The sequence below is a fragment of the Musa acuminata genome, chromosome BXJ3-7, assembly GCF_036884655.1.
Source record: "Musa acuminata AAA Group cultivar baxijiao chromosome BXJ3-7, Cavendish_Baxijiao_AAA, whole genome shotgun sequence".
NCBI lineage: Eukaryota > Viridiplantae > Streptophyta > Magnoliopsida > Zingiberales > Musaceae > Musa > Musa acuminata.
The window spans coordinates 7548639-7576510 of NC_088355.1; the positions used below are offsets into that span (position 1 = coordinate 7548639).

The 27872-nt window shown below is 42.6% G+C and overlaps 4 protein-coding genes and 1 long non-coding RNA gene across 11 annotated transcripts; 3 read left to right on the top strand and 2 right to left on the bottom strand.

The window, feature by feature from the left end:
* Positions 1–2749: 2749 nt before the first annotated feature.
* On the bottom strand, positions 2750–3795 carry LOC103991799 (ethylene-responsive transcription factor WIN1-like). The gene is made up of 2 exons (XM_009411343.3): positions 3606–3795; positions 2750–3417 (listed from the first exon to the last, which is right to left on the bottom strand). The coding sequence occupies exons 1-2, from the start codon at positions 3683–3685 to the stop codon at positions 2877–2879; spliced, it is 621 nt and encodes a 206-aa protein (XP_009409618.1). The 5' UTR covers positions 3686–3795; the 3' UTR covers positions 2750–2876.
* Positions 3796–5036: 1241 nt separating this feature from the next.
* Positions 5037–9759, top strand: LOC135642701 (uncharacterized). Its single transcript, XR_010498037.1, has 3 exons — positions 5037–5197; positions 5271–5366; positions 9439–9759. It is a non-coding gene; the product is annotated as an uncharacterized LOC135642701 (long non-coding RNA).
* Positions 9760–10288: 529 nt separating this feature from the next.
* LOC103991304 (phospholipase D alpha 1) lies at positions 10289–16473 on the top strand. 2 transcript variants are annotated; one of them, XM_009410708.3, is made up of 5 exons: positions 10289–10464; positions 10719–10783; positions 10902–11006; positions 12776–14672; positions 15763–16473. In XM_009410708.3, exons 3-5 carry the CDS (start codon positions 10908–10910, stop codon positions 16194–16196), a joined length of 2430 nt encoding a protein of 809 aa, XP_009408983.2. In that variant the 5' UTR covers positions 10289–10464; positions 10719–10783; positions 10902–10907; the 3' UTR covers positions 16197–16473. The 2 variants fall into 2 exon arrangements, with proteins under 2 accessions (XP_009408983.2, XP_009408984.2); XM_009410709.3 differs by having other exon boundaries at positions 10726–10783.
* Positions 16474–18245: 1772 nt separating this feature from the next.
* On the top strand, positions 18246–18889 carry LOC135643402 (uncharacterized). Its single transcript, XM_065160298.1, has 2 exons — positions 18246–18420; positions 18510–18889. The coding sequence occupies exons 1-2, from the start codon at positions 18246–18248 to the stop codon at positions 18746–18748; spliced, it is 414 nt and encodes a 137-aa protein (XP_065016370.1). The 3' UTR covers positions 18749–18889.
* Positions 18890–19043: 154 nt separating this feature from the next.
* On the bottom strand, positions 19044–27160 carry LOC135643401 (G-type lectin S-receptor-like serine/threonine-protein kinase SD2-5). Of its 6 annotated transcripts, none has more exons than XR_010498238.1 (7): positions 26889–27146; positions 24180–26793; positions 23104–23192; positions 21738–22469; positions 19953–20542; positions 19757–19833; positions 19044–19680 (listed from the first exon to the last, which is right to left on the bottom strand). XR_010498238.1 is itself a non-coding variant. In XM_065160295.1 (3 exons), the coding sequence occupies exons 2-3, from the start codon at positions 26639–26641 to the stop codon at positions 23189–23191; spliced, it is 2466 nt and encodes an 821-aa protein (XP_065016367.1). In that variant the 5' UTR covers positions 26642–26793; positions 26889–27160; the 3' UTR covers positions 21671–23188. The 6 variants fall into 6 exon arrangements, 3 of the variants coding, with proteins under 3 accessions (XP_065016367.1, XP_065016366.1, XP_065016368.1); XR_010498236.1 differs by having other exon boundaries at positions 21738–22583; XR_010498237.1 differs by having other exon boundaries at positions 21738–22591.
* Positions 27161–27872: the final 712 nt, after the last annotated feature.

Below are 27872 nucleotides of genomic sequence, written 5' to 3' on the forward strand. Positions count from 1 at the left end.
GAGAGAGCAAAGGACTCTCCAGCATGTCTTTGTTTAAGAGAGTCGACAGCAATGGTATGGATAAGAACAGCAGGATGTCTTTTATTAGTCAAGAGATGGATACAAAAATAATTGATGGATGTCACTTGTGCTATTCGAGAGGAGAAGGAAAAGCCAAATTAGAATTAAATATTTGGAGCATATTCCATCCATGGATGCTTCATTCTCCCACTCCATTCCTATCCGATGATGTCATGGCATGTTGTATTCATTGAAAAACAAGCATTCTTTCTCTTTCTTATAATCAAACATTCAACTTTGATCAAGTCAGAAGGCTGTCTCAATCACAAACTATATCCAAAACATCATATAAAATGCTAAATAGATAACCTAAATACAAAATGACATAAATACAATATAAAAGTATACAAATAATATGATATTTAATAACCATCTAATGTTTTAATTCATAATGTATAACGGGGTCTGACAATCATCTTGAAAATTATTTTTTTCTTATAATCGAAAGAAAAACACCTACAAGTTTTGATTATTTGTTAGTTAAGTGTTTAGTTCATGCAACATGAACATATACTATCCATCTTAAACTTGATTTGAAGCTTCACCCCTCATACACTCTATTTAGATCTACAAATGTCATTACAAGATTTGGTATCCCTCTCCATATTCTTATGAACAAGTGTAGATATTAGTATGATTTTTCAAAGAATAATAATAAATAATGGATAAGGAGCATATATGAATTTGTGCTAGTTAACGTAAAAACTTATCAAATCATCCTAAAATCTTAGGAAAAGTTTGTTTTTTGTTTTGTTTGAATTACCTATCAAATGGCCCACTATCAATGTTATGTGGGCAAAGAGAGAGGCCTCCATCAAATAATTGATAGACAAAAACATCAATATGGACCATCATAATGGGCTCAATATTAAATCTAACTACCAACATGAACAATCAATTTGATATTATATATATAATGGAAGATATAGAAAGAAACTATAATTTTACTTGGTGTGTGGTGACAGACTAAATTAATGAAGATTTTGACTCCTGATAGTAAAATTTTGAGATTAAAATGTCATCTTTACCATTTATCATTGATACAAAAAGAGGAAATACAAAGAAACTTCTGAGGGGCGCATATTGTTGCACATTTTCTTTGACAAGTAAATCATATTGTTCAAGAGAAGCATGCAATGCACAAATCATATGCAACTAACATCTCTTTGGACTATTAAAGCCATGCAATAACTCAAAATTCTACTTGGTGGTGCTTTCCTCCGGTGCCTCTGATGCCTATTTTTGTTAACCTAAACTTTCCAAGTATGTATACATGTATGATTGCAAGCAACTCCATACACTCACGAAGCCTCAAAACATCTTAGCATAGGGCATTACTTTAGATGGGAGGTGATACACTTTTAATTAGTTCCTCAATAATGTGGCACATTTACTGAGCTCAGCTGCCTGTGGAGTCCCCATTGTCATCATCTCATCCACCCCAGCTTTTATTGATGTACTTGGAGTAGGGGACCTTCCACTACATCCTTCTTTTCTCATTACACATATCTTGACTTTTCTGTGATCTAAACTGCTTATCTTTTAGCTGTCTCTTACATTTCATCTCCTGGGGCTTCACATCAGCTTATTCATGCCAAAAGAATAACCACAAGCAAAGCAAGTGAGTATCTTAATTATAGAATTCATGTTTGATCAGTTTATTTGGCAGAAGATATCAGATGTTTTTGCTAGTCATTAAATTGTGCATTTGTGGACCAGAATTAAGGAAATATATGATTAAGATTGTTTTTGCTGTCGTGATCAACTCATCAGGTCGATGTGACCCTTGCATGAAATAGTGACTAATAAATGTTGGCAAAAAATGATGGAATGAACTGCAGGTGAGCATGTATAACAATCAAAATAACTTGGCTCTACTACTGTACCAAGACTCCTAACAATGGCATTTTCTTTTTACCTTCATCGTGAGCACTGAAATGAGGCAAAAAAGATAGTAAGAAACAGTGAGAGAATCAAAAGAGTAGTCTATGAGAGAGATTTGCATGCATGAAAATGTTTAGTGTTTGCTGGAGTCATTTGATGTGTAATAACTTCCCCACAAGGAAATGATGCGGTTCATGTCTGAGTTACTATTTAGTTTCAGGGAGTAAACCTATCATAATATATTTGTGTTGCAAGTCTACTGATGCTTGTAAATTATGACTGTATAGATACCCAATTTATCTTATTGTCATCAAAAGAATCTTGTTGATTCCAGCCTCATGACAGCTTTTCCTTAATATAAAGCTTCAATAGTCCACACTTTAACCTTAGTCTTATGTCTGAGTGTTCACTATCTTTTCATTGCATAATACAAGCACACCAAGACTTGGAAGGGGAACCTCCTCCTTTCTTGGGTCCCTGCAATGCAAGCATGCAGCAAGCTGTCATAAATGCCTCTCTTATCTTGATATCTTCCTCCATGCAGCCATGACAGTAGATGGATAGATGCAGCTGTCACAAAAGGTTCTATGTTTGTTTGCAGAGTATTCTCCAAACACAGCACAAGAAAGCAACCATTTGAGCTTTGTTATATCTATTAACGGAAAGTTGGCTGATATTACAACTTTCTTACTCGACCTGCATCGCTTTCAAATAGCATGACACAATTGTATGCATTCAGATTAGGAAACAAACACATATAAAAGCTTAATAAGCGCTCATAATGGTGCAGCCAGCAATCCTTTTCACCATTCATCTTTTACGTGTTGAGGGAGACTGATGACAAGGTGGATCGGCACTTGTAATAGCAATCCAAGCACAGCAGCCAAGCAAACAGTATCGACCTACTGAATTATCCTTCTCTGCCATGGTGGCTAGAGGAAGAAGCTGTCTTCATCTGCGGTCACTGCATGTGAGGGAGAGGTTGTGCGGTTCCTGCTGAGGAGTTCTTCTATCATCTGCAGTGCCAGCATCTCTTCTTCGTCCATCCCTCCGACCGCCTCCTGCGACGATGTCCCTGCCCCGGCGAGCGGCGTCGGCCCCATCATGGCTTCCCCGGCCGCTTGCTGGGCATGGTGGCTGCTCGCATTGCCGAGCTCCACGGTCATGACCCAGTTGGAGCCGTCGCGGGTGCCGGCGCGCTTCTGCCACACTCCGATGTGGGACTTCTCGTTGTCCAGCCGGAGGCAGGTGAGGGAGGGGGAGGGGGCGGTCTTGCAGCACTTCCGAAGCTTGGCGCTCAGGACCTCCGACAGGGCCTTGGAGGACGCGCGGGCGGCGGCGTCCCCCTCGGGGCTCCGGGTCATGGGGAAGTTAGTCTTGGCGTTGCGCCCGCTCATGAGCACCGCGGCCTCGTCGTAGGCCCGAGCGGCCTCCTCCGCCGTCTCGAAGGTGCCGAGCCACACCCTTCGCTTACTGTACACCATCATACGCACAACCACAGTAAGAAAGAAGGAAGACGATGCCTACATTGTCGTCTTGACCGCAACACATGCAATCCCACTGTTATTACAAATGATAGAAAGGGAAACAATGGCGAGCATTCAATAAGTTCGCCACTGACATGCATGCAGACAGCGTGCAGAGCTCAGAGTACTACTTACAGGAGAGGATGTCTAATCTCAGACACCCAGGAACCCCAGTGGCGCTGCCTGACACCTCGGAACTTCTTCGACTGTACCATATCGTTGTTAAGTATCAACTCTGGCAGCCGGACAGAGAATGCAGGAAGAGAGAGAGAGAGAGAGAGAGGATGAGAGCAGTGGATTAAAGATGCGTCTCAGTTTCACTGACGACAAAGTACAGAAGGTGCAGGCTTCGAACTAGAATGGACAGGTAAATATATAGAGAGAGTGGAGTACCAGAGTTAAGTTGGGGAGGGTGGAGAAGGGAGAGAAAGGATGGCGGAGGAGCTGTCGGTGAAACGTGGCCATCGGCCCGTAACCACCCACAGTACACTGGTAATAAACTCCTCCACCTACACTCATCAATAACTCATTTAATTCTTCTTGCCTGTGTGTGGGTGTGTTGTCTTCCTGAGCTGATCATGACGAGGCCAGTAGCTAATCTGGTTGATGATGATAACATGGCCTACGCACCCTACCTTGTAAAAAGCTTGCTTCCCCAGGGTTGATCTCTTCGTTGCTGATCCAAATATAACTTTTCCTCGTGAGTCATATCATGTTCGATCAATTAATTGTCTTGTTGAATTATAGCTTCACTTATATCACTAGTTTCTTACTCTTACGTTATTGTTCTTGTACTGTTCAGCACCAGTAACTCCAATCTACCCACTCAGAAATCCAATTCCCGGGTTTTGGAAGTTTGTGCATCTGCATTCAATCTCTGCCTTCTGGTGTGTTATCCAATTCGACCATCAACGATGAAAGGGCTTAACATGATCAGTGCATCCAGGCATCAACTACTTTGCTGCACACGCACCTTGTTGATCTGGGAACTCAAACTGTTGGTCTCCGAGAGGATGGCTGCCTAACACCGCTGTTGGTGCTCCCAGCAGTCATGAACTGGACCACCATGAGACCTGTGAGAACGAAGACTTTTCTCGAGCACCCGAGTACTTAACTGTTGACGATTAAATGATATGCCATGAGTCATGTATGGAATTCATCGACGGAAACAACCTGTAAGTAAATGATATACCTTTTACGTGTCTCTCACACTAAAAGCTACATGGATAAACCACATGCATGCACAGAAACTGATAGGAAAGAAGCCAGTGGACCAAATGTTACATGCCTGGCAGTCATACACAGTAGCAGTGGATCTCAATTAATGGAGGAGCCACGGAAAGGAGACTAAGATACATGCGGACATTTACCACTTCATAACCATAATGGCAGTATAAAAAAATCAGATTTTTTTCTTAGAAAATTATTGATATTTTTACATGAATTTGATCTAACGCGACAGATTTAGCCCAATTGAGGCCCGAAAGCATCGTCTTCTCGTGGGCTCAGTCGTTTATATATACGCATCTGGAATCTTCCACAGGAGACTTGGGCGGTTCTCAAATACCCACCAATCTCGTTTGGCTCCGCTCCCGCCCTTCGCCCTACCCTTCCCACCTTCTCCTCCTCCTCTTTCTCCGCTCTGTTTCACTGCCGAAGACGCGATGCTCGGATTGGCTCGAGGGCAGGCGGCAGTGATGGTGGTGGTGATGCGGATGCAAGCGCAGGTATGGTTGATTGGTGACGTTGGGAGTAGTCGATCGATGATGAGGGTTACACTTACTAGAGTCGGATGTGCAGATTTGATGTTGCTGCAGGCTTCGAGATGGCTTCAGAGAATCATGAGGGCGGAGTTGCCATCGAGTTCGGTGTCTTGTCGCGTGATATGACACTTCGGTACGTAATTTCTTGCTTGCTTCATTGAACTCGGTGCTTTTGTTCCTGGATTTGGTCAATTCTTGAGATGGGTATTAGGAACCGATGTGTGAATCCGCTGTATCTGGCTTCGGGAACGGCAAAAGGAACACACACATAAACCAAGAATGAAAACAAAAGGCATCATTATGAAAGGACGGAGACAACATGTTCGCAGTAAAGCAGACCTAGTGCTGTCATGGTCGATAGCAGAAGAGAACTGTGAGAGGACAACTAGGTTAGAGGAACATAGATGATACAAAGGGGATCAACAGATTTGCATATTGCCACTGGCTGATTAGGTAAAATTATTGTATTCATGAAATATTTAAAAGCTCAAAACAAAAAGGCAACGTTGGTTGTTTTATCAGTAAACAACAATAAAAATGGTGAAAATATTGAGTCAGTAAATCAGGAAATCCAGTAAAGAATGTTGAAGAAGTACGAGCAAGAGGGAAGGGAACGATTAGTAGATCACTGGTTAAAAGGTAATCGAACTTTCATCAAGAAATTGATTCGTAGAATTAAATCTTTTTCCTACTTGAGTACACAAATACTCTTGGGAGGTTGCAATTTGTTTTGTTGCATTGCTTATTGAATATGTTGATGATTTCTGCAAATTTACGTATTAGTCTTAAGCATTTATCTGACATTGCATCAACAATGGGAAGAGGAAGAATGCTTTCATGTATTTTTCACATAGAGAAGGATTATAGCTTCATATTTGCAGTATTTTATATCTTTGATAATGTGAAGTGCCTGTTTAGCAGGCAGGATGTTATATCAGTGACTTTCAGGCATAAATGGTGGTAAGCTGAGCATTTTTTTATTGCATTGAATTGTGTCTAGTTTCATTGATACAAGCCTTTAATTCTAAAGTCTTAACCACTACTGGGAATATCAATTACAACCACCTGGAACTCAGGTATCCTAAAATCTGGGCCCATTTCTGGACTTATAGAATCATTGGTATTGGACTAACATTCTAAATTGTTGAGTTATATAGCCATTGCTTCTTTGCATGTCAGCAGTTGTAGAATCATCAGATTACTAGGAACTGATATTTACATACAGGAAAGAACGTAGATGTAGGAAGTATTCAGAAAAAATTATGAGTTTCTGAGGCATTTAGCAACCTCAGGTAAACTACATATGGATGCTAAAGACCTTGATTTAGGCTTAATTTCCTGACCTTATAAACTTAATAACCTTTTCTTGCCTCTGATCATCTCTTAGCAAGTATCCATCTTTCACTATTTAGGCGACGTTTGGGTTAGACTCTTATGTTAGCTTAAATGGTGGTCGAGACTCTTGGAACCTGCAGATTAATTGGGCATGGACTTTATGTCGAGCCCAGTGGACTTGCTGGATCAAATTGATTGGCCTACTAAACTTCATGGTGGGTTCGCTTATCTCAGTCTTGACCTCCCTTGTGTCGTACCAACCAATTAGGAACTTTATGCAAAATAATGTGATTTTTTTTTTTTTTTATGAATCAAAGATTGACCAGACCAATCCAGTCGATTATGTTGTCAATCTCTGAAAGTGCTGTTTATTTTGTTGCTCACTATTCCTGAGAGACATGTATGCATCGAGTCTGATAGTTGTTTTCTAGAAAAATTTCAAGTAAAAAGGAAAATTAAAAATATATATTTCCTACCTGTGACACGAGGCCAACGCTAGGAATGACAACAGGTTGAATACTCATGAATTCGGATTTGATTCAGATGCTGAGTTATTTTATCTGAATCTGTTTTAGATTTGATCAAAGGGCATTGGTAATTAAGTTGGTCGAGTAGATACTAGTAAAAAAGAATGTCAGTATCATTTTAACATTTAAATGATAATGAGTAGATCAAGTCCAACATCAGACACGCGTAAACTATGTGCTGAAGCCTCCTCGGGCTCCAAAAGAAGTTCCATAGCGGAAACATTGAGCTAATTCATGTAAATTAGTTCGCCACCACGGCTTTCTCGCCATTTACAAGTGAAGAGGATGAACTAAGATTCCGTTCATTATGGATCTCAAGGAGATCCCTTGAGCAAGTTTCTCTCGTGTCACATGCAAGACGTGTGCCAACGTGCATCCCAACACAATTGATGTGCCTACTTGCATCCTTTAGGTGACATTTGTCAGAACTTTGGCACAAAGTCAACGACAACATTATGGAGCCGTAGTGGCTTTTCATGTCAGTAGCAATAGAAGAAGTAGCAATTCCTTATCCAAGACGGTCTATTTAGTTTAGAATTCGTGTATGCCTGCATTAATCATCAAGCTGTGTTGGCAGTAGATCGCGAATCACAAATCGCATTCGACCCCATAATTTATGTAGTTATGTGGTCACACACAAAATTTTCACCAATAATCCCCACAAATCCTCGATATAGCAACTGTTGGTGTGTCGGCAAGTTTCCTATCATAATTGAGTTGAGGGGTGCTTTTTTAAAAGTGATGGTGTTGGTGGTGGTGTGTCAAAGAGGCCTCGCTGTCTATCTGAAAGGTACAGATCATGATAGTTGGATACGGCGTAATAACTGCACGGCTGGAGTTGATTCGTCTCCGCTGAATTGGGCAACATATCAGAACCCACACGTACATCAGATCCCTGCTACTTGCCGCGTTAAGCCCCTCGGCGTCTTCGTTACCTTGGTGAGCATTCCGTGTTCCTTCACCCTCGACGGCAACTCTTTAGGGCAATGGTCTTTTCATCAGACAGTTTGATTAGTTAGGGTGTGCCTCAACTAAGGATATTTTGGATCCACAATAATGCCCTCCCAGCGTGAGAGGAACCTTTCTTTCAGTCAGTCACTGGCCCTGACTGCTTTGATGATCTTGATGGGCCATCTCCATCTACCAAGAGAGCAACATGTGACTACATCTTGAAGTGCGCCGCTGCGTCTCCTCTGCAGTAGGCCCATTGAACTCTTTGTTGGTTCTAACTTTGATAAATATATGGTATCATCTATTCTCGAAGAGCAAGCAAGTGGTAGCAAACTTCCAGCCATGGAATGGGTAGGCTGCCGACTGCTTGCTTGTATTCATCTTCCGGTGGGCGAGGGCGGGTTCAACATTGACCTTCATCTTTGTACATATCCTTGGTTTTCTTTTGTTAGGAAACTCCAGGGAACGATACCTCGGTTGCAGGGAGGTGGTCCCGGGCCTAAATGGTGTGTTCCCAAATTATATATTGTTGGGTGAAATCGGTGTTTTGTGCCGCCGTCTTCATATTCCCATACTAATTGCCTTAAATAGTGGGGCCCTTACGCGGTGCTTAATTTAGAAGTAAGTGATTACAGAATGCGACAGTGAATTAATAGTTATTTGATTTGATAATTAAGTTTTGTTATAGTACATTGGTCCATCCAAATATTAAGATCCTCTACATATACTCCTGATAATATAATCTCATTCTTATTCCAATAAGATCTCATTCCCAACTTTCTTCAAGACTCGATTAATTTTTTTAGATATATTATCACTTTAAAAACCTCAGTCTTCTAACTAATGTGTATATCAAACAATATAGATATAGGAAAATATAAATTTTAAATACATGATTTTGATAAAAGTAGTATAATAAAAGAATCAAGCGTGTAAAATGGCTTGTTCATTTTGATTCGAAGAGTATGCGAACCAAATATTTCAAGGTTTTTAGTTTCTAGTTCTACTTCCAGTGAAGTTGTGATTCTAGTATGCTTTGGTTCCAATGCCTAACCAATCACCAACTGAAGAATTAGTGTAGAGTGTGTATCTTGTCTTTGTGATTTCATTTAATTGGTTATCCCCACTTGAAAGAGACCAAAGGTTGATAGTCTCCCACGTTCTCTCCCATGGTTGGGCAGAATCTTATGGCATTTGCTGAGTAAATAAGTCACATCAGTGCATCCTTTCTTGCGTGGACCACCGATAGAGGAGGTAGGAGACAATGGCACATGAACAAAGCCATCCTTTCTAATATATAATTAGCATGCTAATGTTTCTAAAGCCGTGCTTTTTTGCCTTGTATGGTCGTGCGACATTATCTAATTACTGTGATTCCACTTATAATGGCAGGCCCAACCCGTCGTCAGTCATCATCTCCCATCTATCGACGGCTGCGATATCGGGACCCGATGAACGAAGGGTCGAGATGTGATCTAATCCAGCAGCGCCGAAGACTAGACCGCCAGGAAACGCAACAGGTCACGAGGTAAACGATACTATGGGTCGTTACTTCTGCCGTCATTCATGCGTTTGCGAATGCCTGTGGCCATGTGAGACCTTTCTTCTCCCCCCGGCAATTTTCCTCTCCACCCACACGGTGTTATATTTTGGGCTGATGCCATGCATCTCCCGCTCACCTCAACGCGTCTCATTCCAACCTTTCTATTTATATATTCGAGAAAGAATCTAACTTACATTCTACCAATGGTAATTTTGATCCCAAATGGCAGGGATCAAAATCTCCAATAATTTTGTTTAATCTAGAAGTTGCGATGGTTGAAAACTTGGGGTCAAATCGGGCAACCGCCTGTTCGTGCGGTGGACCTTTTGATCCTAACTTCCTAACCGTCCATTATGTGATCCACACTTTTTATTTTTATTTTTTTTGTTTTCCTGTCACATGTTGTGCAAATTTATGATTTCTTTTGGCGTCTAAATTGCTGGATATCCGATCTTAGTATAATGGTATGGATTCTTGATGGAAATAATTGGACTTAGGAAGATGAATAGGATTTGGAAGATCAAATCGAGTTATTGTTGGATCGTACATTTTAATGTCCCCAGGGTTACTTGGGTGCTCTTTTATGGTTGAGAGGGGTGAACATGATATTTGTGTGTGCGGCAGGGACATATATGAAAAAATGCTCATCGTTTCTCACCATTAAATTTCATAGTTGCCTCTTCCCACGGGCTCTTTAGCTCCCTCCTCTCCTCGCGCTTCTTCCGGATCTACTACTCGCTTTCTTTCTATATATTACACCTTGTCCCAGTGCCCAGTCAGCCGAGACTGCGATCCCTCTTTCTCCATTTCTCTCCCCCTCTCCGCCTCTGATCGACCACTCGCTCCGCCGGATCCCAGCGCCGATCCTTCCTCGGGTAAGTGCGGTGGAATCATCATCATGATTGCTTTAAGCATCTTTTTCTGGTCTTGATCCTTCCACGTTATCATGAATCTGTGAGGAAGTGCGAATTCGCATGGACTCCGAGGACTCTCGGCCTTTGTCTTTTCTTCGATTCTTTAGTTGGAATCGGATACTGGAGGAAACAAACCCATGATGATTTTGCACTTGATCTCGTACTCGTACGTTGACTTCGGATCGGCCACTGATTTGGTTCCCTTTTTTTGTTAGGGAACAGCGCGTCTGGAATAAGGGATTGTCAGCAGATTTGGTCGTAGGTGGTTCCATTCTTGAAGGTGACATCTTTTACTTTCAATTCTGCCATCTCCATCGGCTCGGATTGGAGTTTGGATTTTCTTGCTCTGACATTTTTCCCCCTTTTTTTAATATATGGGGGATTTTTTGGATAAGCAGGTAAGGATGGCCCAGATTTTGTTACACGGAACGCTCCATGCTACGATTTTTGATGCGGAATCGCTCACGAATCCGCAGAGAGGTTCAGGCGGTTTCCTCCGAATGGTAAGTCCTCGTGTTGTGATGAGCGCTTATTCTTTTGTGCGTCATCTTGTTCTCATGATGTTTTACTTGCCCTGCCCTGCTAGTAGGTTTCTGCACTCTTATGTGAGATCTCTGTTCAAGATTGTTATTTTGTCTTGCAGATATCGTCTTGCAATTGCTGCTGATTGTAGAGTTTTGCAGCAATTAGATTCCAATGTTACAATTCTTTTTGTTTTTCCTTTTTACTAGTGCCAAGGGAAACGATTGTATGTGTTGTATTACATGTTCACCAAAAAAATAAACTAATTTATGGAAAAACTGGCAAAACCTATTTGAAGACGAGAGAAACAGATATGATTTCTTAGGTTTTGGTGATTTTTCGAAGCTTCCTTTGGAAGTGCTATTGATGCTTGTATAATGTGTTCGAGGCTATTTGGGGGAGCTATCTTTTTCCAAGAAACTTGAGTGCAAGAATTTTACATGGCATTTGTAATTTTGGATTTGGCCTCTGTATGTCATGTTTAGCCACTCCTCCGGGTGTTGGACACATTATAAAAGGGCGAACTGGGAGAAAGCAACCAGTGGAACTGACAAATCATAAGTTTCTGCTTGTTTGCTTGCTTGCTTTCTAACTTGCTGCATATTATCTGACATATTTAAGGGTCCATAAACTGTATACAGAATGATGATTTTCTTTGTTATTTAAAGTTATTCAATGTGAGAATTGTCATTTTACATCTTTTATTTTCCTAGTATCTGTTTTTGTCTCCTCAAAAAGGTGGTAGTGATAGTCATACTACTTTCAAAGCATAACAGAGCTCTGCTAGTAAACACATGTTTGGAGGTATGCTGAATGGAAAAATCAAACAATTATACTTGCACCTGGAGTTTACTTGAATTAACAAATAATCATTAAGAGTTGTTCTCAGCATTGATTTCCACTTTAAGTAAATTAGTATCCTCTGCTTAAAGGAAGTCAGAAGCTCATTCTCATCGAAGTAGTTTGTTATCAGTTGTGCTATTTTCTTGTAAGTCTCTTTCATCAAATGAGTCAAAAGATCAACAAGGAAAATTTTTCATGCATTGAACACACTCGTGCTTTCAAAATGACAATTCCTGCAATCATTATGGATGCTAGGACAAGTTTTCCTCTTGGGCCTGCAGCTCTGTATGCTTCTATCAAGTAGTTTATTATTTTAAGAAACTTTGACATTCGTTTTCTCTGCAGAGGTTTTAGAGACACATTCTTTGTTCAAGTCTTTGCAGCTTCTATCAAGTAGTTTATTATTTTAAGAAACTTTGACATTCATTTTCTCTGCAGAGGTTTTAGTGACACATTCTTCATTCAAGTCTTTCAACTTCGAGTGTTTAAATTAATTCATGATACCTAAAACCAAAGGTTTTAAATTCCAATATGATATTGGTCTCGTCAATTTAGAAGATCAGGTTGATGCCAAAAATGCTGAGCTGTGTACTGATTTGTACCATTCTGATATGTTGAAAAGAACTATAAAATAAAATGTTATACTAAGAGATACATAGCTGTATGGCCTATTAATAATGCCTTGTCAGACTCGTAAATGCTCATTTTATATAATACCTAAAACTACCTATTTTCTTCCCCTTTAGTTGTGTTTTCTCTTGGTTGCTGAAAATTATTCCATCCACTGCTTATTTTGATTAGCTATTACAAATAATCAATGAGGGATAAATTTGTTGATTTGCCTATTAATCTAAATATTTCTTTTTTTCTTCTAATTCTTGTCTTCGACTTGAAATTCTTCTAACAGGTTGTTGAAGGTATTGAAGATACCATTGGTCTTGGGAAGGGCACCACCAAACATTATGCCACTATTGATTTGGAGAAGGCTCGAGTTGGTCGGACCAGAATGCTTTCGGATGAACCGGTCAATCCACGTTGGTATGAGTCTTTTCACATATACTGTGCCCATATGGCAGCGAATGTCATCTTCACTATTAAATTTGACAATCCTATCGGGGCAACACTGATTGGAAGAGCTTATCTGCCTGTCATGGAGATCCTTGATGGTGATGAAGTGGATAGATGGCTTGAAATATGTGACGAAGACCGGAATCCTGTTGGAGATGCTAAGATCCATGTCAAGCTGCAATACTTTGATGTTTTAAAAGACCGTAACTGGGCGAGGGGTGTACGAAGTACAAAATATCCTGGAGTCCCTTATACATTTTTCTCTCAGAGACAGGGTTGTAAAGTAACACTCTACCAAGATGCGCATGTCCCTGACGACTTCATTCCTCGAATTCCTCTTGCTGATGGGAAATATTACGAGCCCCATAGGTGCTGGGAGGACATTTTTGATGCAATTAGTAATGCACAACATCTGATATACATTACTGGGTGGTCTGTGTACACAGAGATTACATTACTTAGAGACAACAAGAGGCCAAAACCAGGTGGTGATGTCACACTGGGAGAGCTCCTTAAGAGGAAGGCTAGTGAAGGTGTTCGAGTGCTTATGCTTGTTTGGGATGACAGAACCTCGGTAGGTTTGCTGAAGAAAGATGGTCTGATGGCAACCCATGATGAGGAGACTGAAAATTATTTTCATGACACAGATGTGCACTGTGTTTTGTGCCCTCGAAATCCTGATGATGGTGGAAGCTTTGTTCAAGATCTTCAAATTGCCACCATGTTCACTCATCATCAGAAGATTGTTGTTGTCGACCATGAGATGCCTAACAAGGCTTCTCAGCGGCGGAGGATTGTGAGTTTTGTTGGGGGCTTAGACCTTTGCGATGGGAGATATGACACGCAGTTTCATTCTCTGTTCAGGACATTGGACACAGCTCATCATGATGACTTCCATCAGCCAAATTTTGGAGAGGCTTCCATAACAAAGGGTGGACCAAGAGAGCCTTGGCATGATATTCATTCACGGCTTGAAGGGCCTATTGCTTGGGATGTTTTGTTCAATTTTGAGCAGAGATGGAGAAAGCAGGGAGGAAAAGATGTTCTTGTACAGCTCCGCGATCTCTCTGACATCATCATTCCGCCTTCTCCTGTCATGTTCCTAGAGGACAAAGAGAGTTGGAATGTTCAGCTTTTCAGATCCATTGATGGAGGTGCTGCTTTTGGCTTTCCTGAGACCCCGGAGGATGCCGCTAGAGCTGGGCTTGTTAGTGGAAAGGATAACATCATTGATAGAAGCATTCAAGATGCGTACATAAATGCCATCCGTAGGGCAAAGAACTTTATCTATATTGAAAATCAGTACTTCCTTGGTAGCTCTTATGCATGGAAAGCTAATGACATCAAGCCTGAGGAAATTGGTGCATTGCATCTGATCCCTAAGGAGCTATCCTTGAAGATTGTTAGTAAGATTGAGGCTGGGGAGCGCTTTACTGTCTATGTCGTCGTGCCAATGTGGCCAGAGGGTGTGCCAGAAAGTGCGTCAGTTCAAGCAATCTTAGATTGGCAGCGGAGGACAATGGAGATGATGTATACTGATGTCATACAAGCTCTCCAGGCAAAAGGAATCGAAGCCAATCCAAAGGACTATCTGACTTTCTTCTGTTTAGGGAATCGAGAGGTAAAGAAGAGTGGAGAATATGAACCTGAGGAGCAGCCAGAACAAGACACCAACTACAGCAAAGCTCAGGAGGCCAGGCGGTTCATGATCTATGTACATACAAAGATGATGATTGGTATTCTTCTCTCAACACTCATCTATACTTCCTCTTGTGTATTCAAAGGTTTCTCTTGCATAACATACTCTAGGTACTTTTGTCCAGAGTCATCTCTATGCTGCTTTTCGGGTCCTTTTGCCTTCAAGTGTCACAGTCTTATCTATTTCCCATTAACCGAAAAAATTCAGGACTCTTGCTTAATTTATATGTAAGATGATAAAAATATAAGCTAAATGGGTGGGAAAATCTGTGAACTTCGATTTTGAGACTAAGAAAGTGAGGTTTCATGAAGCAGCATGTTTTTTGAATTATCATCGCTTGTTACTTGCAAGCAGAAACAAGTAAAATGATTTCATTTTGTAGCAATTGAATTTCTCTACCAGCTCAGTCTGATTTTGCAAAACAAAGTGAGGTTTCATGAATTAGCATGTTTTCTGAATTATCTTCATTCATTACTTGCAAACAGAAACAAGTAAAAGAATATCATTTTGTAACAATTGAATTTCTCTACAAGCCCAGTCTGATTTTTGCAAAAGAAATTGAGGTTTCATGAAGTAGCATGTTCTCTGAATTATCATCATTTATTACTTGCAAATGGAAACTAGGTGTGCCTACCTGCAGATGTTCAATGTAATGTATCTTAGTTCTAATCTTCCTTGAACCCTGTCATCTTTTGCTTTGACCTCACCTAATAAACTGCAAATCACATACAACTTTATCTGTGCCCCACTAATGATAAAGAAGGCTGAAAGATGTACACAATTTTAGCAACTGATTTGAAATTAACAATTTGTTCTCTGTTGCAACTGGGTTGCAGAAGTTCACAGGTTTGTTATTTTCGACTTATTCATCATGCAATGGTGTGTTCACTCTTTGAAATACTTCAACTGATTCTAGATCACTTCATTTCTAAAAAATGATTTTTTTTTTAATTCAGATAAGTTGTTCATTCTCTTGAACCTATGCCATGTTATATTTCTAGTTAGGCATTTCCGGGTTTCAGAAGCAAGTCTTCCAATGACAATCTGTCTTGGTTCTGGTTTCAAAAGCTGCGACTACTTGGGTTGATGTTGATAAAATCCTAATTACTGCAAGCTTTTGATTTCAGTTGATGACGAGTATATCATAATCGGGTCAGCCAACATCAACCAGAGGTCAATGGATGGAAGCAGGGACTCTGAGATTGCCATGGGAGCATACCAACCGTATCATTTGTCAACTAGGGAGCCAGCACGGGGGCAAATCCACGGTTTTCGATTGGCCCTTTGGTATGAACACCTTGGCATGCTTGATGATGCCTTCCTCCAGCCGGAGAGCTCGGAGTGCGTGCAGAAGGTTAACAGGATCGCCGACAAGTACTGGGATCTATATTCGAGCGACGATTTAGAACATGACCTCCCAGGACATCTACTTAGCTATCCTATCGGAGTCTCCGCTGAAGGAGAAGTCACAGAGTTGCCCGGCACGGAGTTCTTCCCCGACACCAAGGCCCGAGTCCTCGGAGCTAAGTCCGACTACCTTCCACCCATCCTCACAACATAACTGCTCGCCGTTTCTTTAATAATAGCAGTTGCGGTGAGTGAGAGAAATAATAGCATGCACTTTCTTGGAGCTGCTTTAATTTCCAGCTAATCTTGTGTTAGATTTGGGTTTTTGCTAGACACACAATATGCTTATTACTCTACCTGTAATCTAGTGTTGTGATGGACGCATCATGGTCGCTTAAAGCTGGCACACCACTTCCTGTACTCCATTTATCTGAGTTTTAATATCACTACGTGTTTGCTGATAGAATAAATGGCATGGTTTCACGGTATAACCGATCATTAGTGTTTCTCTTTGCCTTGTGTATGTTCAGCAACACTTTTCACATGAAGACCAATGTTGAGCCCAAATTATATGTTCTGGTTGAAATTTACAGCGCAAGGGTATTAGTGGCAGTTCTCTGTAGGAATGCTATGCCAAGCTACAAACAAACATAAAGCAGTTACCGGCTGCTCATTAGGGTGACTGGATTCACATGGTCACGGGGTATAGCAGTAAGTGATGACTGAAAGCTACGAGGCTTCGAGGATCCATCAGCGTGTGATCGATGACCACCACAATCTTAACGTTCTTTGGTGATTGTTGCAGGTAAACTATAGCTGACACGCGTCTGAGTCTTTCTTTCTCGTGCACTTCCCTGTTTCATCGGAGGCTTCCACTGCTCGCCCTCCTCCAACGGCAACTCCACCCTCTTGTCGTCTCTCTGTCGATGAAAGACTGAGCCATTTGAGACTAAACGCCACTTCATCACGCAAAAGCGACAAGAAATTTGATCTCAAACTGAGCTGCCAAGCAAGAAACACAGTTGGAGTATTATGAGATCACCGAGTTACTAGTCAGCTTAACTCTCTCCTTTTTTACTTCTCCACTTTAGGCCTCTGATTGAATCCTCCGGTTCAGGCCTCCTGCTCTTGTTAGGACTAATTATAGATTATCCTCGACAATTATACCAGCACTGATGCAGATGCGGAGAAATGTCCTTCAATAATTACGTCGGCATTGACATATATGCATAGCGATGCCGCTCTATATTTGTATCAGCATCGCTCGATATTTACATTGACGATCATTTCGTCGCTCGGTAACTACATCAACGTTGATACAGATACAAAGCGATGCTGTTCGACAACTGTGTCGACGTCGATGTAGATGCAAACGATGCCACTCAGCAACTACAACAGTACCGACGTAATTACCAAGCGACGCCACTCTGCATATGCGTCGACATCGATGTAGTTGCCAAGTGATATTATTTTGCATCTACATTCACGCTGATACAGATGCCGAGCAATCCTTTTATTGCTTGACAATTGCATCGACGTCAATGCAAATGCAGAGCGCTGAAAAACCCGCTCAACAACTGTGTCGATGTCAACGTAATTGGAGTACGGTTATCAACTCTCGTCGTCGCTCTCCTCATCCACAACAACCACTCGCGACTCCAACAACATCGTCGTCCATCACCATCAACGTCGTCCGTTACCATCAACTGAAATATTAAAATTATTTTTTAATTTTTATTGATAAAACTGATATCAGAGTAAATAAATCTACATGTTAATTTTTTAAAATATAAAAATAAAATATTAAAGATAACTCACTAAAGATGATATATTATTAACCCCATCTTCTTACCCATTCGTTTCTTGTGCTCTCCATGATTGCTAGTTCCTGACGGGTTGACAATTCCTCCTCTTCAAAGCATAATGTTCTCCTAGATGTGAACAATGAAGTTGAATAATGACATCACTGATTGAGGAGGAAGTTGCGTAAGTGTGTCCGACTTGAAGTCCTCAACTACTGGGAAGTTTTTGCCTCTCCTGCAAAATTTGAGTGGATAAGAAGAAGAGTACGAAATGGCAGCGTTGTCGCCATCTTTTCCCGAAGCCGCCAACGCTCTCCCTCTCTCTCTGGTCTTCCCACTTGTGCATCAGACCCTGTCGTTTCTCCGAGTATAAAGCACTCTGTCTTGACACCAGCTTCACATGTCACGGTCTCCCACGCAGCCAAGTCCTTCTCCTCCTTGTGCTTTCTTCGTCTTCTCCCATGACCTCTCACGGGGTGGCCCTGGCCACGGCCGTGGCCGTCTCCGGTACCGTCATCCTCATCGCCCTCTGCCGCCAGAAGCCCTTCTCCGTCTCCGCTGGAGCCGGCGCCGCTGCCGCCGATAGGAACTCGACTCCCCCTTGGCACCACCTGCGGTCCTGCATCTCCTCCTCCGGTACGCCGTCAGCCTTCACGTCTCCTTCTCCGTTTGCTTCTGCCGCTTTGGTTTCTCTAAGCCAGTTGACACTGTGCCGATATACGCAGGGAAGACGGGAAACAGAACGAAGAAGCAGCAGCAGCGGAAGAAGAGAGTCCAGTTCGCAGCGGAAGTGGCGGAGTTCAGCTGCAGTGAGGCCCCGGCGGCGGAAGAAGAAAACCAGGAGCAAGAGGCGGCGGAGGAGGAGCGGCCGCGGGCGCCGCCAGGGATGCCGGCGAACAGGGTGGCCCTGTACAACGGCATCCTCCAAGATCGGCTCATGCAGCGTATGGCCAGCTGTTACTGATCCCTCGATCGCGTCTGTAACCCCTTCCACGTTCAAACACACACACTCTCTCTCTCTCTCTCTCTCTCTCTCTCTCTCTCACACCTTGTAATTAGCCATCAAGCTTCTCGTGAGGAAGAAGAAATTGAACTGGATTGCTCATGCTGTCTGTGGTTGGCGTGCTGCGGATAATTTATACTGTTCATCGTTGCCATCAAAAACTCCCCCATGCATGAGTTGATCCTATCCCCGACGTCAGAAGCTATCATTTCCCATTTCTTTCTTGGTCCTCTGAGCACTGCCCTTCATGCTTTTGCACGACTCCAATTTGCTCTCCCCTGGCACCTCTTGAAGATTCGTGCAATGCAACCCATACTTGGATCACAATCCCCGAGGAGACGGGGTTAAAAGAGGAGGTCGACCGACCTCTTACTGCCGGACACTGACGACCACCATCTCATAACCTGGCATCATCATCATGATCATCTTCTAACATGGGTTCTTCTTCACTCGGTCACCGGTCTCCATCTTCTAAATTGAACGAGTGGCTTCACCTGCATCGAATCGGCAGGAATCAGCAGCCCATCTGCTCCTGCGGGCGGTTGGCACGTCCGGACAAAACAACGGAGGCCAAGCGGATCCATCAGCCCCACCGCCCGCATGTGAGCTCTACCTGTGTGCCTCTGTCAGCCACAAGATGAAGCAAGCCAATCACAGCACGACATATCATGTTTCCGATGAATTAAAACGACATAGTATGTCACCGATCCAAATCCAACTCTGTGGTCCATCAATATCTCATGCGTAGCAATACGAGATAGGGCTCACAGAAGAAACAAGAATGCATGTACCAACATACCAAAATGGTTGCAGATCCAGTGGAGTCGAAGATCCCAGTTAAGTTGGAGACGAGATGATCGATGCATTCTGCCAACACTTGTGGCGTCTCCAAGCTGCAGAAGAGAGATCGGATTAGGCTACACAGAGGGGACTAATTAAATCAAATCAGACAAAGCAGGCAGGCCCCACCTTGGACTGCATTGTTACCGATTGCAGTCGGCACAAACGACAGATGAGCAGAGGTCTCTTGTGTATGCAGTTAGTTCCTGGCGAGGCCAATGGCAAAATAAATCTTATCAACATGAATCACTGTTCCATGCACGGACACATCAAGTACACACTTGTTAGATGCAGAAATAGCAAGTGTGGAGTTTTGTTTGCATACCTGGTGTGGTGAGTGACTGCTACATTGACTTTACCAAGGAAAGATATTTGGAACAAAGCTTCATCATTTCTTCCCCAGGATTAAAGTACATTAGAGCTACATCTTGAAGGTCATAGCTTTGACTACTGGAGGATAAGAATAATCCCTGAGCGACGGATCATTGAGAACCTTGATGGATAATGACAACAAGTTCTTTTCTTCCTTTCTCACCACCTAAATGAGCAAGCCCCAAGGTGAAGAAATCGATGAGGACAAGGACATCATGCGTTCTTTGTGACAAAACAGATGAAATTTATGATGAATCATCCCATTGCATCAACACATCTGTCTAGATAACCAGAAGAACTCTCTGGAACTAGAGAATTCGTGGTTGTGGAGATGCTGAAACATCTGTTGTACAAATGTCCAAAGGCTATGCATTCCAATCTGCAAATTGGCGCATCAACATCATAGAAAGTTCCAGGAAGATCCTGACACGCTGAGTTGTATCAGTTCCAGTCAATGGCAGCCAGGTCTTCAAGCAATTGTAGTTTTCGTCTTCCGGGAATCAGAAACAAGTGGAAACGTTCCACTTGTACATCATAGACAACCTAAGTCAATGGTAAATTTGATCAGAAACAAGTGAAGAAAGATGCCAAAGCAATGTCCACCAGTGATGCCAACATATAACATAAGGATTCCAAGACCACCTTCAAAACACCTCTCTACATGTAATGAACTGAATGAATAAAAAAATAGCTACAAATAATTTACAGTTTCTAGTTTTGAGTTAAAATCCTACCGAGAGGAATGAGACCTTAATGGTGATCCTTGTTTCTAATATAGATAAAGCAAGCAAAGTGTATGGATCAAGGGTGGCAGGTGGATCAAGAACCAATTTGACCAGCTAGTTGATTGAACCAGACAACAAAAATGTCGATATCTTTCAAAGGATGATGATCATATGGATTAAACAAAACCAGACATGCACCAGTTGTGAAGCAATAGCATTAGTGATAGGGAAATCTACACAACTAACATCACAGTGTAGAAAAGCTGATGGCATGAAACCCCTTCCATGCCAAAAATATGGAAAAAAAAAATGCAATTAGTGCTGGCCGACATGCATCAATGCTGAGTTTCTCACTTCTATCTTCCTTTATGGATTGCCCCTTAATCATTATGAACCTACATGTAAATTGATTCTATGGAACCTAGGTTTAGAATCAAATGCCAAGTAGGGAGAAATTCTTAACTAATTACAGCTCAGATGTGTCCTCCCAACTATCGGAAATGGATCTCAATCCTATGCAATCACTTCTTAATTGGATATCTTCAGGTCAATGTGCCTGATTCCTTTCCAATCCGGAGCACAAGAAAAGGATTCCATTGTCTTTATCAGCTAATCAAGGTAGGGTGTTAGTGTTCACCTACGATTCCTCATAACCGGGGCCTCCCATTGTATACAGATAGATGTGCATCTCATAGCTATATATATCTACAACATACAAACACGAGGGATCAAGTCTTTAGATTATGCATTCATGCATGGTGTCAAATTTCCAAAGTACTCCCCAGTATTTGTGCGTATCGAACAATAGCCAAGATATATAAAATGTCCATCTCACAGGCAAAACAACAAACACATTTAGCGCATGCCAGTCATGGAAGCAGTGGATATGCATACAACGTAACACCAAAAAGAGCGGATATCACGGATTGCCAATACTAATTAGTAATGAAGAAGACAAAAGGCAACAGAGAAATCCCTTGCGAGAGTCTCAAATTGCGTTCCAAAAGCCTTACCCATCACAGAATCCATCCCCGCTTCCAGAGTAAATTCTTCATACAGGTTCCCTTAAAGCCAACAGGATGCTAGCGACAATCAAGAAAGTTTCTTCTTGGCATGTATCTTGGTGTCTACAGATATCAGGAGAATAACAAGCAACTGCATATACGACCGAGCAACAGCCAGATGATAGATACGAATCATGGAATGTACTGCCAAGCGTGGAATGCAGAGGAGAGAGAGAGTCTGCTTCCTCCCCCCGTCACGCCGTGATCTGAAAGCCCAAACCATCATATCTATTTCCGGCCCGGTTAAGTTGGGCCCACGTGACTCTGAGTTTAATATACTCGTCTCAAATTGGGATCGACACGTGTTGCAACTCCGCCTGCATCTCCAAACGCTGGCTTGTTCTTCAGAGAAGCATCCGCTCTGCCGAGCTCGCTGCTCGGGAGAAGCCCGGTGGTGAATGCATGAAGAAACCCTAGCCAGACCTGAACAAGGATGTGACTACCGACGAGCAGGAAAAGTGAGGACAACGGGCACCTTACCGGGCACTTGACGCTGAGGAAGCTACGGACGTTAGGCTTGCTCCCATTGCCCTCGGAACCTGCAGCCGCGGCGACCGATGTCGGGCTCTCTGCAGTCTCTCGCGCTTCCGCTTCCATAGAAACAGATATCCCCAGCAATTTAAAGGCTCAAATCTAAATCGCCAAGAAATCCCTGTTCCGTTGCATGTCTTTTTCTCTCCACTACGACATACAACAGAGGACTCACCATCAAAAGCTATCTCGTCTTCAAAATAAATATCAACTCTCGGCTTGAGCAAAATATCTGCTACATAATACTCGTAAAGGATCCCAGTCCTGCAATACTACAGAAAATAAACTTCCCAGTTTCAAATGAATCAGTGTTCCTGTTTGCGAGAAGCTATCAACAAATCTTAGATACCTTCCCATGACACCACTGAAGTAAGTGCAGTTGAAGCATTCCAGAGACTGGTATTGTGTTGCAGATAACTAACCAATGATGTATTATGATCTGTTTCTAAATATTTTTAGTGAATTTTCTGTAAGAATGAATGTTTTGATGATATGAAAGATGATTTCTGGTTCTAAATATTTAAGAAGTAAAAGAGATCCTATTTCAATAATCCCCACAACTTTTGAAGCATACATCTACTCTGGAAACAAAGAACATAACCACAGTGGCAAACTGGTTCTGTTGGTTTTTCAGCTCACACTTAAAAGAGACGAAAAGAAAATGGAGAATACAAACAATGAAAGGTTACACCTTAGCTTCTTCACATATAAGAATATTGTTTGAACAGATGGATCATAATTAATTTTGTACAGCAGCAATTTATATATTAGAGGCAGTACCTACCTAGGCACAATGGAGCAGGTTCACGGACCAGAAACAGCTGCTTTGTGAGTGGAAGGCAGGCTGCACTCAAAGTGGACTACCCTTGCTATCTGCAATTTTATGAATATCTTGGAGATATTGATGATGAAGCATTTCATGGAAGATAATTGAGCATATGAATTAAAGAAGAAAACAGTGACAATGTTTAAACTAAGCCTCCAGAATTTTAATCATGATTTATTATTTTGGATAAGACATCTTGCAACAGTGTTTTCCCCATAAAATTGCCAAAGATTAGTCACTGAATGAAGACAGTTTCAGAAACTCTCAGAGAAAAATTCAGAACACTTTTCTTGTTATTAGTTCTTTAAATAACATCTACATGTATTAATAACCTCATAAACATTATCCTAAACTAAAATGAACACAGGGAAATATCTATAGCTAAATTGTCAGAATGGTTCCAGTTCAAAGGATGATTTAATTGCTGACTCAGATAAAACACATCAACATAGGAATCTCCTAATGTTACTTCTAGCGGATAAGAGCAGGTTATGTGTTGTAATATATGTCCTTAAGAAGCCCAACTTTTTATTTTGACAATTTTGTGACTCTAGGAGCACAAATTGAATGTAATGTGGGACAAATATATCATGCTTTCCTACAATGAAAAAAAAATATTCAACCATGTAAAACAACCACATCTTGTTATCAATAATACGATTTCCTGTCTATCTACTTAAACAAGAAACCCTGGCAAATTGTGTTAGTTTTCCTTTACAAATACTTGCAGAAAATGAATAGGTAGAGGCAACAGATAAACACACAACAAAATGAACGCGATGAAAAGTGAGAGGAGGCTGAAATGCAGTCCATTCAAAACAAGTCGTTGTAGCTGATGCATATATTATAAAAAACCTATTCTTTAAACAGAATTATACTACCACTCAGACCTGAAAAGAACTCTATCTCCAACTATTGCTTGCAGGTGTATACAAGGTAGGAAGTTAATAATGAAAATGGCAAGCACAACCATAGAAAGAGAAGAAGAAGTTCTCTGATTATAAAAATCTCGAAGAAATGGCGCCCTCATTTACCTAGGCCCAGATAGGCGAACAGCAGATAGAAATGCATCGCTGTTGCAGTCTGATGGCCCTGAACCTGAACATGTTCCCTCTTCACTAATAGCCTTGAACGCATTAGCATAAAGCCGGAAGCCCAGCTGCGATGATGTCGGAGGTTGAGGGACATCTTGTAGTCCTTCTAGCATTTGGACTACTTTAGTCATTGATGGTCTTAAATACAAGTCCTCCTGAATGCACCACAAGGCAACTTTAATTGCAGTCTCCATTCTCCCATCCATGTCATTATATATCAAGTCGGCATCAAAAATTTCCTTTAACTTGCCTTCCTCCATCTTTTTGAAAGCATATGAAGGAAAGTGGGATTTCTCAGAAGTCTCTGCAGGATCAAAGTTCTTCCTGCCACCAATTATCTCAAGCAAGACCATACCATAACTGTACACATCACTTTTCTCCGATATGGCATAGTTTGTAATCCATTCTGGTGCAAGGTATCCCCTCGTGCCTCTCAATGTTGTGAATACATGGCTTTGTTCTCTTGTCATAAGCTTTGCTAGTCCAAAATCTGATACCTTTGCATGGTAATTGTCATCTAGAAGCACATTTTCAGGCTTAATATCACAATGAACTATCTTTGATTCACAGTCTTCATGGAGATACGCTAACCCCTTTGCCGTGCCTAAAGCTATATTATACCTCTTATCCCAATCCAGTGAAAAATCTCTTTGATTCTTTTTAAATATCCATCTATCTAAAGATCCTTTTGCCATATATTCATATGCCAGAAGCCTGTGTGCGCCTTCTGCACAGAAACCCCGAAGTTTGACCAAATGAATGTGGTGGATGCTGCCTATTATGCTCACCTCGGAGCGGAACTCTTTCTTCCCCTGGCCAATGCTTTCCAATTTCTTCACTGCGATTCTTGTGCCATCGGGAAGCTTTCCTAGATAGACGGAGCCAAACCCTCCTTCGCCGAGCTTGACAGAGAAGTCATCTGTAGCCATTTGAAGCTCTCTGTAGCTGAACCTGACCGGCATCCCAGATAGTCCCTCCAAGAAATTATCTTCTTCTGAGGACCCCTGTGATGGTTCTGGTATTTTCTTCCTCCGATGAATCCTGCAAGCAAGATAGACGAGAGTTGCTATCACTGCAACAGTCATGAACGAGATGATTAGGACAATCATCAAGGTCTTGCTGCCACTGCTTCCTTGTCCATTTGATCCTTTGCCACCATCTGCATTGCTGGTCACTTTGATATAAGTGTAACTGGCTGTGTTGCTCTGTATCTGCTTGAAGCTCCCAATCTGATCAAAAAGAAAACAACTGCCGGATTTCTCATCATAGAATAAGGCAGCACACGAGCAGTTATCCAGGCATGCATCTTTGCACCCTGTCACGTTTGACTTTGCACTGGGTGAGACAAAACTAGTGGCGAAATACCCAACTCCATCATCAACTTTGGCAAGCTTGAATGAAGTGCTCGGGTCACAAGAAGAAACATTACCGGGATTACAGTTCGAGTCCAGGCTGAGAACGCTTGGGCACTGACAGCGGATGCCCGGGTAACATATGAAGTATGGATGGCAGGCCTCAGGTGTATCACACGAGTCTTCCGGGATCTTGATCGACGAAGGGTTTCCTTGGCCGCTGCTGGGGAGGATCGAGAATGTGATGGAGCCAGAGGTGTCTAAAACAGCCATTCGCGTGACATTCTCACTGGTCTCAGCTGAATCCACGATGAATTGCCAAATTCTAGATTGATTCTGATCATAGAAGTTCCATGAGTTGGATTCGAGCACCGCGGAGCGTATGTCGCCGCCGACCTGGTTATCGATCTTCCTAGCGTCACGCTGCATGGACCAGTAGAGCTGGGGTGACGCGAATTCCGCGAAGAGCTTCGCATCCTCCGAGTCGATTCGGAGATGATACCTCAAGCCACTGTCACTGGGGTCGCTCACCAGCAACATTCCCTTGGTGAAGCTCTGGCCAGAAAGGAGGGTGTCCGTCGGATGATCGAAGCTCTGCCAAAGGGGCGACGCGCTGTTGCTACCGTCGCCGCCGCCGAGGAGTACCAAGTTGCCCGAGTCCAGCAGCTCCATCCGCGTCGCTCCCTGGCCAGAGGTGTTCGTTGACCATATCACATCGCCACCGGACTTGAGGTAGGCGCTGCCGTCCTTGTCGAACACGAACTCGTCAGAGTGGGACACCGGCGCGTCCCGGTTGGCGGTCCAGACGATGGTGCCGCTCCCCCGGTGGATCACCGAGACCAGGAAGGACGTGGTGTCGCTACTGTTGTAGGTGGTGAAGCCGAAAGCGAAGCCGGAGCTGTTGGACAAGAGGAAGAGCCCATTGTTGTCGATCCACTCCATTTCGGAGCCCTGGAATCCGGGGCTGAGCTGGGTCGTCTGGATGCTGCCGACGCACGGACTCAGGAAAAAGAAGAAGGGCGCGATCAGGGGAAGTACAAGCGCCTTCATCCTCGCTATCCAGAGTCGAAAGGGAATCGAGGTCAGCGGCAAAACCCAATGAAACACCTAAAAGGCGAAACCTCTACACCTTGTCAGGACCAAGATGGAGAGACCAAGCTAACAAAGGGGAATTCTTCTTTAAGCAGATCGAAACGCCAGGCCTGCATAATTCTCGAAGACAAAGGCACTAAGAAACAGATCAGTCATAGCAAGGCAAGAGAAGGACCATAAGAAAGCCGAAATCCATCCATTTTACCTCAGAATTCTCAGGGGAGTTCTCTTGTAAGTACAAGAGAGGCAGAAACTGAGAGAGAAGAAGACGAGGAGGACGGTGTCGATCTTGGCGATGGTTTGGGGGATTCAAGAAGGTGCGGGGACGGATGTGGTTGCAGTGTTCGGAGGGGGACAGGGGAAGAAGATGAATCCCGACGACGTTAGCAAAGCATAGCACCCTTCTGCTACGCATTCATTGCGGACACAGACGGACGTGAGGAAGAGTCCAAGCTCGGGCTCTTCTCCCTCACCAACCAGCAGTCCGGTCTTCCTCGCCCGGCTTCCCTTCACACACCGCACACACGGTTACTCACAACCCCCACCCACCACGTCCGCATCGTCGTCGCCGCCACGTGGATCCTCCTCGGCACCAGCACCACCACAACTTGCATTAAATTGGACAACTGTACGGGTCCACGTGAACGCTCCCCTTCGGTGCCTCATAAAAAAACGACCGATGCTTATTCGAGAGCAGGCTACCAACTAGCTCTCTTGGGGCCCACCCGGATCAACAGATTGACGAAGTAGCGACAGCATGACGGGTGGGTTCTTATGTTACCTCACGCTGACGAACCCGCGTGTGTGAGGTGGAGAGAACAATGGGACCCACCGATGTGTCAAAATGGGTAATCACATGGGCACACGTGCCCCGTTCCCCGAAAGCCTACCCCACATCCTTCGTCCTCCCAACGAAACCGAGTGTACTAGCTCCTCCGGGGCCCACTCACGTCAACAGTTTCGTGGGACCCACGGGAATGGAGGGGTTTTATGAAGATTTCATGTAATATTTTTTTCTCCTTCTAAAATTTTATTTCGTAAATTTTTTTAGCTCCTTCTATTTAGATATTTATAAATATTTTATATTTAAAAATTTTATAAAAATATAATTTTTCAAAAATGCTTAGTTTGTTAGTTGTTAAATAAAGTAAAAACATGGATGAGAAGATCGTATAGGATGATTGATTCC

Coding starts and splice junctions, on each gene's coding strand:
- LOC103991799 (XM_009411343.3), bottom strand. CDS start 3,685: ATGGTACAGTCGAAGAAGTTCCGAGGTGTCAGGCAGCGCCACTGGGGT. Junction 3,418..3,605: donor GAGATTAGACATCCTCTCCT/GTAAGTAGTACT, acceptor GATGGTGTACAG/TAAGCGAAGGGTGTGGCTCG.
- LOC103991304 (XM_009410708.3), top strand. CDS start 10,908: ATGGCCCAGATTTTGTTACACGGAACGCTCCATGCTACGATTTTTGAT. Junction 11,007..12,775: donor CAGGCGGTTTCCTCCGAATG/GTAAGTCCTCGT, acceptor TTCTTCTAACAG/GTTGTTGAAGGTATTGAAGA. Junction 14,673..15,762: donor ACATACAAAGATGATGATTG/GTATTCTTCTCT, acceptor TTTTGATTTCAG/TTGATGACGAGTATATCATA.
- LOC135643402 (XM_065160298.1), top strand. CDS start 18,246: ATGACCTCTCACGGGGTGGCCCTGGCCACGGCCGTGGCCGTCTCCGGT. Junction 18,421..18,509: donor GTCCTGCATCTCCTCCTCCG/GTACGCCGTCAG, acceptor CGATATACGCAG/GGAAGACGGGAAACAGAACG.
- LOC135643401 (XM_065160295.1), bottom strand. CDS start 26,641: ATGAAGGCGCTTGTACTTCCCCTGATCGCGCCCTTCTTCTTTTTCCTG.